The 12,109-nt window shown below is 44.7% G+C and overlaps 1 protein-coding gene across 1 annotated transcript in view; it reads left to right on the top strand.

Moving 5' to 3' along the window:
* LOC109854586 (tyrosine-protein kinase Dnt-like) overlaps nucleotides 1–10,526 on the top strand; it is a 23,808-nt gene extending 13,282 nt beyond the window's left edge. Inside the window, exons 2-8 of the mRNA XM_020427822.1 lie at nucleotides 3,115–3,245; nucleotides 6,629–7,044; nucleotides 7,139–7,324; nucleotides 7,529–7,667; nucleotides 7,805–8,097; nucleotides 8,282–8,441; nucleotides 8,525–10,526. Coding sequence (XP_020283411.1) covers nucleotides 3,115–3,245; nucleotides 6,629–7,044; nucleotides 7,139–7,324; nucleotides 7,529–7,667; nucleotides 7,805–8,097; nucleotides 8,282–8,441; nucleotides 8,525–8,773 — 1,574 coding nt within the window. The 3' untranslated portion in view covers nucleotides 8,774–10,526. The remainder of the gene's footprint in view (nucleotides 1–3,114; nucleotides 3,246–6,628; nucleotides 7,045–7,138; nucleotides 7,325–7,528; nucleotides 7,668–7,804; nucleotides 8,098–8,281; nucleotides 8,442–8,524) is intronic.
* Nucleotides 10,527–12,109: the final 1,583 nt, after the last annotated feature.

Here is a 12,109-nt window from a genome sequence, read left to right as displayed (position 1 = left end):
CCCTTTTGCGTTTCCCTTTTTTTTTTTTTTTTTTTTTTTTTTTTTTTTTTTTTTTTTTTTCACTCACCCGCCTCGTATGTATGTCTGCTCCAGATTCTTCGTCCATTTAAGAACCTCTCTCTCCCTTGCTTACGGGTGGATCTCGTTATACGCGTACCGGATTTTATATTCAGGAGGTGTTGGGTTTCTGACCCACACAGAACTCAACCCCCGGTCCCCCGGTTTGGTGGTTCGGAAAGAGAGAAAGAGAGAGAGAGAGAGATCCTGCTCAAGGCGATTCTGCGCAATCTCGCAGTCGGGACCCCCGGTCTTTTATTCGCGCGGCCGGTCTCGAGGCTGCGCCCGTCAACCACGTTCAATACCGTATTTTGACAGCGGGGGACACGCCGCTGCACCGAGAGAGAATTTCGCGGACGGGAAGAGCGGGGGAGGGTTTCACGCCTTCGCCGCGACACACATCCGTTTGTTTTTATTCGCCTTGGGTTTCGATTCATTTTCGCGCGGGTTCTCTCGCATACGAGAGATTGTTTTCTCTATTCTTGCGGATCCTTTTTAAATATTCCTGAATGAGAACTCGTCGTCTGTGTAATCTGCTGTTTTTTCAGAGATAATACATTCTCTGATCTTTCTCAACTTCTGTGTTTTATTCACCGTCACCTCTTACAATATCCGTTCGTTCTATTGTTCGCCCGTACCTCAATGCCCGTATTTTGACAGGACGAAATACCGTGTGGCGTGTGAAGAATAAGTTTTTTTAGCTCTCCACGGCACCGCGTTAGTTTTCTTTTACGCAGTCTGTGTCCTATAAACCCGGGGACCAGGGACCAGCAGATCTTTAGAATTGTCATCTTCGAACGCGCAGCAGTCGAGCGAACTGTGGGGAACTGTGCCGTTGCGACAATTCACTTCATTCAAAGTGCGATATCACTTTTCGTGAGATCCCGCTATAATCTTTTTATTATCGCTGCTCATTTTTCATCCTCCTTTTTTCCCTCGCTCGTTTTAAAGTCGCGCGAGTTATCTCGTATACGTATAAAAAAAACTCGGAAAGTTTTCTGCTCTTCTCCCTCGCGCGCGCGCGACGAGAAAACTCTCTCTGAGATTAAGACATAAAGATACAATCGCGGGGCGCGCGCATCACAACGGGCGGACCTCAGATTCGTATCTGAAGAAAAAAAGAAACCCGGGTCGGGCTTCAAATTTAACGGTGCTCCGTCAGAAAAATTCTCTTTGCCTTTTATCTAAGACGAAAGTGGCGCTAACTCGATATTCAGTCCGAACGGACGCGGTAGCGACACACAACGAGACACGACGTCGTAGACGTGGTTGCAGGCCGTCAAGTTTCTCCGCGAAAAAAAAGATAGGATCCCCGGTAGAATCCTTCGTGACAATTGTGTCTGGCATCGCTTGGTAAGGGTCGACGCCTCCGCTGAAAGGGCTTTTTTTCCTCTCTCGTTCGCTTTAAATCTCCCTCCCCCTCCCCCCCGTTCCCAGCCAGTTCGCACTTCTCCGTCCGCTTTCTGGGCTCGCGCGCGGTAGGCGTACAACACCCAGACATCAAAGGCATCTTTTGGTATCCATTGCGACTTGCTTCCACTCAGCTCGCGAGCGACTTCCTGCCGCATAATCGCAACCGGGGAAAAGAGTGGTGAAGAGTCTCCGCGCGCGAGCACCCTTCTTGACTAGATAAGAGGCGACGCGGCAAAAACCGCAGTAACGAGGTCATACTCGCGATCGTCGTCGTTCCGTCGACGATGAAGAGAGACGATGACAAATGAAGTTATCTTTGATGTCAGAAGGATTACGCTTTTTGCCTTCCGACTTTACTGTAGTGCAAGATCTCCGGCTCGGATTAATGACTACGAATAGAGACGACCCTCTGTTGAGGGTATACACGACCAAGTGGATTGTACAAACGCGCACAAAGGCAATTAATTTACTATCCGTTAGATCTTTATCCCTCCAAAGTCGAGTCGCATACATTAGTCGAGTAAAGTGGTGGATTTCTAATTTACGAAAAGAGAGTGAGAGGGGAGGGGGAATATAACAACGTTGTTTGCAAAGGTCTGTACCTAGTATGTTCGCCATATCCTTCAACCGTTCAAAGGCAACAAGCGCACCTGTCGCTTTTGTTGGCTCTTTTTTTCCTCTTCCTTCTTTCACTTCTCCCCCTTTTGAAGGTTCTTGAGAAATCGATTTTTACAGCGGTGGCAGGTAGTCTACGAGATTCATATATGCTTTTTCGAGATCCGAGGTAAATTATTTTCAAAAAGGGAAAACTTCCCTACTGTGTGTGTGTGTGTGCGCGCGAGGGATCTGTTCGTCGTCCTTTTTATAGCGCTCGGCGGGGGCGCTCGCGAAGAAATAACGGAGAGAGAGGAGCTTGAAGGTAGAAAACGGCTGTGGGTACGGAGGTCGTGGGTATACGATATCTGATGCAGAAAACCGGTAAAGGCCAAGGGAGACCAAGAAAGAACGAGGCGAGGGAGACTCGCCGTATGCGAGCCGGGCGAGTCTTCTGAAAGCAAAGACACGACCGGCGGGGGCAGCAAGAGCGCGCCGGCACATTGTCTTCGGGTGACTTAAAAATCCGACTCGTGCCTCGTTAAGCGCGCTATCAGATACAACCGGCAAAGGAATAGACCCTCTTCCGAGGGTACACGACGTGTGCCCGTGTCTCTCCCGGTTCCTCTTCCTTCGGCGACCTCTCTCCTCTTCTTTTACCTACACTCTCCGTCTTTTCTTGGCCGGCTTCTTCGCCCACGTTAACCTTGCCCGGCTCCCGTACGGCAACCTTCGCTTCCCGGTCTTCGGGTCGACCTACCGGTAGCATATAATGCGCGCTAAGTGTGGGTCTCTCGGGACGGGTACAAAAATTCAGCGAAGCAAATGCGCATCACGCGGCAATTTGTTGCTCTGTTTGGCAAAGCGCCGTCGCGCTTTGTATGAGCGACTGACTCTGTTCACGCGTGTTCGAGCAGTTTGTGTTTGTTGGTTCGCGTGGAGTTTTTTTTTACTTTCACGTTTTGTTCGATTATTTCAAGAATCGACCGCGTCGGTTCAATCTCGAAAGAGATATTCACGTAAAAATAAATTTATATTGTGTTTTTGCAGGACTGCCGGAAGCGCAGTTGTTTTACGTGAGGGAAGGTGTTGTAAACGAATACGCCATGAAGTTTGTTGTTCCTGTATCGCCGACCATACACAAGCTCCATTTCATATGGGAAAATCTCGCCGGTAGACCGGTAAGTTAGTTTTGCGGTAAAATATTGTAACAATTATGCAATTAATTTCACGCGTGTGTATATCACCCCTCAACATTAATTTAAATTATCTTTAAACCATATTGAGTTGCACACACATACACGTGTATCTTAATATTATGAGCGTCGCGATATCCCTCATACTTAAAAAAAAAAAAAAAAAAAAAGGAAGAACCGAGCGCAGAGAGAATTGGAAGGTGTGTGAACAAAGTGAACAGATAACGCGACGGTCGCGCGAAAACGAGAGAATTATCCATGTGCGAGATATTTACGTGCACAATATTCTCGTCTCGTCGCGCGCGCGCGCGCGCGTTTCTGCGTTCTCTTATTTCGTGTTCCTTTTTTTTTTTTTTTTTTTTCATTTTTCCCGCCATTCTTCCTGCGCGTCTCTCTCCTCGCGCTCTTCTTCGTCGGGATTTAAAATCGCCTCTGTGGCTGAAGAAATTGCTCGTTAACGCGGGAATTTGCGTCACCGCGCGTACAAGACGTACATTTCGGAGACGGATCTCATCCGCGTCAACATCGTTTTTCTCCGAGTTCAGCGAACGCAACGCCGCAACCCGGTTCGAGACTTTTAGATCGACTCTGATTCGTGCTTCTCTCTCTCTCGTGTGTTTTTACGATCCGCGCTGTACTTATCAGGATTATCGAGGCATGTCGTTTCTTTTCCCGTTCCCCCGGCACGCTACAATGGACGCGCGCGGGTCTGTGTCGATAAATAACACGAAAATGAAACACAACGAGCGTCCGTTCTGATGTGACGATGGGAAATTGCACGATGTTATTTCTCAAGAAGCAATTAATTTTTTTTTTCTGCTTAATTTTACTTTTTAATCAAAAGCGCGTTTCCTCTTCCTCTTTATTGTTTTTTTTTTTTTTTTGTATCAATCTCTCTTTTTATTTAGATTTTTTAAATAATGTTCCCACATGCTGATCACAAGCTTTTGGCTTGAATAAATAACTGACGGACTTCCCGCCGCGCGAATTAATTTTATGTTACTCTTAATGTAACTACTACGCAGCTGACGCCGGGCGATAGTTATGACGGTGAGAATCGCGCGGTTGCATATTCATGTGGTTTTATAAAATCAAAACCAGACTTCCCTCTTTCTTTCTCTCTTTCCCGTGGTAATAGACGTAGTAATAGCAATATGAGTCACTGGCGAGAGGCAACTTTGCGCGGCGCCGCCACATCTCGCCCGTCAATATCATCCGTGATACATTGACAAAGTGGCGGCGAAAAGTGGACAGAATGCGACGGGGTGTCCGATTGACTCGTCGGCGATGCGCGGAAAACAAAAAAAAAAAAAAAAAAAGAACGCGGAGATCCAGGGACAAAGTGGTCCAGCCACTTCTTTCACAGTTCAGTCTCGATGTGTGAGAGGCGAATATATAGGTTCCAGAGAGCGGCGGAGAGAAGAAGGAGGAAAATGAGGAGAGAGATAGAGGAGAGAGAGGAGAAAGAGACTTGACGAGCGACGCGAAGACATCCGTCACCTCCGCGACAAAACCGAGCGGCCTGAATGGTACTTAAACCAAGCGCGCCTGTCTGTCAAACGCGGGGGGAATTGCGTCGTCTCTTCTGATAAAGCGGTTTCCGGACGCGATCCGTTGTACGTCGAATTATCGGAGAATCTTCTCTCTCTCTCTCTTTCTCTCTCTCTCTCTCTCTCTCTCTCTCTCTCTCTCTCTCTCGTGTCTCTTTCTCTGACGCGCGGCGCTGTGCGTTAGACGTTCAATTTTCGATCGGATATTCGTCGCGCGGGTATTTGTATAGCGAGTTGCAATTTTCCCTCTCACGCTCGTCACACACGCGCGTCTCTCGAGAACAAACCATATGGCCGATTCGAAAATTAACGAGAGAAAGGTTTCATTGTGAAGGCGAGTTGTGAAGGAAATGCGAAAAGTTACATCAAAAGTTGCCACGCGAACATTGACATCTTCCGCGACTAAGTCACAAAAGCGGCGAGTCACAATATCGCGCGAGAGAACATTTCTTTCTCGTGCGAGCGTGCGTGTTTCCGTTTTATACGCCATCTGTCACGGTCGAATAATTTCCGTCAGAAATGCAGATGGTTAAAGAGATACCATTCCATAATTTTTCCATTCCACTGCGATGTGTTTGCAATCTTTCGATCTCAAAAAATTCACATGTCTCTTATTATTATTTCTATATATATATATATCGTACGTAACGATGTGCAAAAAAGATGTGCCGACTGAAAATTATTGCGAGGTGAAATCCCATCTCATTTCGCGTCTCTCCCTCGCGTGTCCGCGGGGAACGTTGTTGCGAAACAGTTTCGCATCTCTTGTGTCCCCGTCCGAGGTTTTAACTGGAATTTACTTGTTCATCCTCGGTCGGAGAACTGCCTAGCCACGTAGTATACGGCAATTCGCCGTCTTCGCGGACGTAAAAGACCGCAACGGCGCGGCGAATAGCAGTAGCGACAAGCCTACAGGTTGACGAGAAGTACTTCTCCGCGTGGCTAGCCGAGAACCGATCATCACCGCGAGAGCTAGTAATCAGCTGCGAGCTCGCTTCTGCATCGCGTCCCAGCTCTCGCTTCCACTCGCGGTCTCCTCCTCTTCTTTTTCTTCTTCTTCTTCTCTCTTCTCTTCCTCCTCCACCTCCTCCTCCTTCTTCCCTCCTTCTCTCCCCCGCCTCTCTTGTTCTCTTGGACTCACTTTGCTCTCGCTGAGCGCAAATTGTCTTCCGAGAATGGTACGTCCACGATTATAGAAAGGTTCAACGTTCTCGAGATTACGAAGGCGGTATACAGTACCGAACCTTACGTCCTTCGGCATTGTTTCATCTGTGCTATCTATCTCGACTTCCTCGTGAGATGCAAGCCCCGAGCGCCGCCTTCTCTCGCTTTGTTTTTCGATCATTTATCCCATCCCGCTCTCGTCTCGCTTAAGTAGGTAAAGTAAGTGTTCCAATGACCGGAGAAGCGTCTACATTTATTAAAGAAATAATTATAACGAAGTGTTTGCGCGCAAAGAGTTAGAAAGTAATATTTAAGAGCATATTTTTTCAAAATATTTAAAACATTGCGTTGCGTTTACTATGTTTGCGCGTCTAATAATTTATTTTCTTCGATAAATATTCGGTCATTGGTGCGCGTCCGGTTATTGGAACGTTTTCAACGACTGTACACGGTGTTTGTAAATTGAAAATGCCGCAAATAAAATCACATATTCTACATTAAAACAAAAAAAAAAAAAAAAAGAAAACCAAAAGAAAAGTTCTTGGCAGTTTTTTGACTTCGCAAGTTCGCAAAAAGCTTTTAAAATCGCAGAGAAATCTTCGTTAAATAATTGGCCGGTCGTAAAAAACATTCGAAATCTCGATCGACTTCCAGTTGCCGTACATTATGGCCGTGGACATCAGCAATCCGTCGGTTCTGAGCACCTCGTTGAACATTTCTCAAACCGGCGACATACCCGTCGGCCGTCAGCAAACGTGGGCCCTGTCGCTGCACTGCGGACCATACGACGCGGAAGTCGATCTCACGCTCCGGATAAACGTCACCCTGTCGACGAGAAACATCACCAATCTGGAGTTCAAGCGCAAGAAGATCTGTCTGAAGGACAAGAGCTACACCCGACAGCCCGAGGAGGTTCTGGTCGCCGCCTCGGACTACACCACCGGCGGCGAGATCTTTTACACGGCGATCGGTTGCGCGCTCGCTTTTATCATGCTCATTATCGTCTTCGTCGTCTCTTACTACGCTCGGTCTTCCTACAAGAAGACCGGAAGACATCGAGATCCCCTTCAGTAAGTGAGAACAAACCGCTGTGAAAAGAAACCGCGGGAATCTTCAACAAGTTCCAGAAAAAATCTCACCTCGCAATCGCGTACGAAATTCCAGAGAATCCAGAGGTCTCAGCTCGGCGTGCAGCATAGAAAGAGGCACCGGTGTGGGACCCGCGCAAACGTTTTTGTCGCCGGAAACACCTCCACCTACGTCCGCCGCATCGGGATCGTCCTACAGGAGATTCGACGATCGTCCTAGCAGAGAGTTGCACGAAAGGATACAGGAAATCACCGTGCAAAGGTAAAATTGTCGCGATTGTGAAATAATTTTTCTCAAAACCAATTAAAAATTAATTAATTATTTATTTGCGTGTTACGTAATGACAGAAAGATTTGGAAAAACAAAAAATATCTTGTTTCTATAAATAACAACATAGACAAAATTCTTAAGTAATGTAAATGACGCGAAGCAAAAAGTGGTAACGTATTCTCTCTGCTATTACAGATGCAGAGTGCGTCTTCTCAGTGTCGAGTTGGAAGGAACGTTCGGACGCGTGTACAGGGGTAGTTATCACGAGGAGGGTGCTCTGGCTCCGAGAGATGTGCTTGTAAAAACTGCCGCCGAGCACGCGTCACAATCTCAAGTAAGTTAAATTTTATTTAAGCAATTGTTTTTTGAGAGAAAACAAAAAGTTTTTATCTCAAAGATAATGCAACTTCGAGATAACGTGACGTTGAGATAATGTTAACTTTTTTTTTTTTTTTTTTTTTTTTTGAAAAGGTGGCTCTTCTTCTGCGAGAAGGTTTAGCTCTCTACGGGCTAAGTCATCCAGCGTTGCTTCCAGTCCTCGGTGTTTCGATCGAGGACAGAAGCGCGCCGTTTCTGCTGTATCCGCACACGGGCTACAGAAACATGAAGAGATTCTTGGTAAAATGCAAGTCAAGTAGCGAAGGTCCTCCGAGGGCTCTTACCACGCAAGAAGTCGTCGAAATGGCGCTACAAGCTGCCAAAGGTGTACAGTATCTTCACAGAAAGAGGCTTATTCACAAAGATCTGGCCGCGAGAAATTGCGTGTACGTATATAAGATAACGATAAATTATTATATATGTATATTTTTTTTATTAACAAGATACACATATTGCATCCTTCGATGATTTAACTTTGGAACTTTTATCCAAGCTAAACGTATCGTTATTGTGTGTTTCGCGACACACAACAAGTATAATTGTTTCAAGTTTAATTGTTCTCTCTTCCAGTGTTGACGACGACTTGAGGGTACAGATCACGGATAATGCTCTGGCTAGAGATCTGTTCCCGCAAGACTATCACTGCCTCGGCGACAACGAGAATCGTCCCATCAAGTGGCTAGCGATAGAGAGTTTACTCAACAAAACGTTTACCACAGCTTCCGATGTCGTGAGTGTGACATATAATTAATTAATTAATTAATTAATTATGTATCGCCTATCAATTACACATTTCTATCTGATTTCGCACAGTGGGCATTTGGTGTTTTATTATGGGAGTTGACGACACTAGCGCAACAGCCTTACGTAGAAGTGGATCCCTTCGAAATGGCGTCCTACCTCAGAGACGGTTACAGACTGGCGCAGCCGATAAACTGTCCGGATGAGCTGTTCGCAGTGATGGCGTATTGCTGGGCCATGTCGGCCGAGGAGAGACCGACGTTTAGTCAATTAATTATCTGCTTGCAAGACTTTCACACTCAATTAACGCGATATGTTTAATTGAACATGTCGAGTATCGAAAGACTTTTTTTTTTTTTTAAGTGTTTTGAATTGCATTTCGGTATGCAATTAGTCCAAAAAGCGTCTCTGCACATTTTACTACACTTTTAATATTTTATATAATTGTGTAATAACACGTCATGTCATATCATGCATTATATATGTTATGCATTTAATATAAAAAAAATAATTTTTTTTCTTTTAATATTATCTGAATGAGAGATGTTGTATAATACAGTACGTTTAAAATTAAAACTTTTGTAAAAATATAATGCACGGAGACACTTTTTGTATTATCGAGCGACGAATTTCATTCGAATATCAAAATATGGCGCCAATGTGAAGGAAAATGTTTGTACATATACTGTTTTAGTACTTAAATTAATTAATTTGTACAACTTGATACTTCATAGAAGTCATGTACAGATAATCGATTTTAGCGTATAATATATATATATGTATATTGCTTGTTCAACTTTGCAATTGCCAAACTTCAGAATAATTTAATATTGCTGTGTGATATCACTAATTGTATAAATGTGAATTGTATTTCTATAGACATAAATACGTATATCGTCAACAATATCACAAATAACGGAGAGTTCCGTTGCGTAAAAAAAAGAAAAAAAATACGAAAAAAAAAATACAGTTTTTCCTCAAACGTTTTTACGATCTTACACGTAGGATAAAAAAATTCAATTTCGAAAAATATTTCTTAAAACTAGTGAAACAAATGCGCGCGTTAATTATTCGCGCGATTCGCAATTCGCTCGCTAGTAATTCACGAAAAACTCGTTTCTGTGAATACACGAACTTTTTTCGCAATTTACGACTGATCTGGCATCGACTTTAGAAATAACGTCTACATCTACGAGACACTTTTTATAGTGAATAAACACATTATTATTATAAAAAAATCCCGTGAATGTGACTCGTACTGTAAAAGTTAAGACTGAAATTCAATTAACGTCGCGCCGCACGTGTTTAGGCGCTCGACTGTTCGACGTAACGTCGCCCAGTGTGATTACCAAAACCGGTAAGCGTGTGCGTCCATTGTGCACTGCCAATTCCGTTTTCGGAAACCTGTGTCACCGGTAGAGAAAGCGGCGAAAAAACGAAAAAGAAGGAGAAAACCTCTCCCCGACGAATCTAAGCCATGTGATACGGCGCTTTGCTTGCCCACGTGTGTGTATGTTTTGTGCCAATATTCGTTTTTTGTAAGTTTGTATATAATAATATTGTTGCGGAATGCACATTATGTGTCGATACTCGGTAGCGAGAAATGAAACGGTTTGATCGATCGATCGATCGACGAGAGAAGCAACTGTTTGACAGAAGAATAAATGGCAACACTTTGTTAATTAGAGTTCGAGCGACAGATTCGAATCAGAATTTTCTCTTAAACGTTCAAACAGTTCCGATCCCTATTTCAATCTGTCGCTCGAGCTCTGCAACAACGCTCTGTCATTTATTTTTGGTTCAAGCAGTTGCCACTCTCGTCGATCGATCGAACTGTCATTTCTTGTTCGACACAAAGTGACGTTCCGCGCCATCTGTATATTTAAATATTACAATTACAAGAAAAGAGCATCGCGTTCCATATCACACGAGTATACGAGCCGCGCGTCACGCCTAAATTAAAGAGAATTCTGTGTACATAATTTGACGTGTAGCATAAGAGATATTATAAATGTACAAAACCGCGGGCGTTACGAGCGATAAATAAAGAAAAAAAAAAAACTTTCTGTCTATACATGTTGTTGTTGCTTTTGTGTCCGCACGCATCCTCCAGCTTGCCGTGACTCTACGAAAACAGCCGTTAAAACGTCGTTCTTTTCAGGACGAAGGCTCGTTTCGAGAGCCGCTCGCTCGGTTATTTCTGGCGATCCTTTATTCGTGGCGAAAGGAAGGGTGCGAGCGCGCGCGCGCGCGCGCCACGAGAAGAAGAAGAAGAAGTTTCTGTTTTCTCGGAAGCCGTTCGTCAAAGCCATATGTCACATTGTAAGCGAGTCCCCTGTATTCGTGCCCGCAGTCGTGCAAATGTTACGTGAGAAAATTAATGTCTCTTTATCTTAGAATGATTAACGTTGTAAAAAATGTGTGTTTCGGTATCTTTTTTATTTTTTTTTTATAAATATTTTTTTATATAGTCTTTTACACACACACACACACACGTCTTCAAATTATTAATATACGTTTTTCGCAAATCTGTGTAAAAAAAACACTCAAATAAAACAGATGGAATGTATTTTTTTCTCACAAAAATGCAAGCAAAAATGTTGCGCGAATTGCTGAACATTTAAACGTGCTGCACACCGCCAATTAAAGCGCGTTTTTATTTGACTGTTATATTGCAGGTTTCCCTTCTTTTCGGTCGTAAAAACGTTCTATCTGGAATTTACGCTTGTTTATTTTCGCTGTTACACGTTGTTGTTCAGCAACACGAATAATGACTCTTTGTGAGGCGCGCGCGTTTCTTGTGCGCGCGGAAACAGACAACAGGCGCGGCCTTGCCGTGGAACATTAATTTACCGCGTATTTACACTGTCAAGATCCGCGTCTGCGGGAGCACCTACGGTGATTCCCCCAATAATGCGAGCGCGATTAGGCACGCTACATTAGGCGCTCCGTTTTCCGCGCTTCATCAACACAGCGTCTGTTCGCGAAATCCAGCCGAGAGAGAGGCGCGTCTGGGGAACCGCGCGAGTTAGTTTTGAGAGAAAGAGAGAAAGAGAGAGAGAGAGAGAGAAAATAAGAAGAGAGATAAGCGCACATTTTTACAACACGCGCGAGGTTTAATTGCAGAAGCAGCGACGGAAGCTGCCGCTTTGTTCGGTATTTTTTAACGACGTAGCCGCGTCACGATCACAATCGTTCGTATTTATATTGATGAATGTACTTTTTCCCGAGAAACAACAGACAACCGGACGTAGGAATCGGTTTCAAATTAATTGCCGCGTTTCGCCTCCTCCCAGGGATAAAAAATCTCTCCGGTCGCAGCGGCATATCCGAGAGAGAGAGATAGTTGATAATGAGGATTCTACGTCATTGTGCGCGACCGTGACGATCCTGGACGGTCTCGTAACGTCGATTCTTTTATACAAAGGAGATTTACGTAATGCGCGGCGCGATATCCTGCGGTCGTCTGACGATTCGCTGTTGCACCGTCGCATAATTGCGTCGTTGGCGCACGAACGACTTGCGAGCGCGCCCGCGACGTTCGCCGGGCACGAACGGTTAACGCCTGCCGCGGATGATTCATCGCGTTATACGCGGGACGCGAAATATTGCAGGTAAACCGAAAAAAAAGAGAAAGAAAGAGAAAGAGAGAGAGAG

The sequence above is a fragment of the Pseudomyrmex gracilis genome, unplaced genomic scaffold (genome assembly GCF_002006095.1).
Source record: "Pseudomyrmex gracilis isolate BER0280 unplaced genomic scaffold, ASM200609v1 scaffold_70, whole genome shotgun sequence".
Taxonomy (NCBI): Eukaryota; Metazoa; Arthropoda; class Insecta; order Hymenoptera; family Formicidae; genus Pseudomyrmex; species Pseudomyrmex gracilis.
The sequence above is the reverse complement of the archived record's forward strand: the minus strand, read 5'-3'. Positions and strand labels throughout refer to the sequence as shown.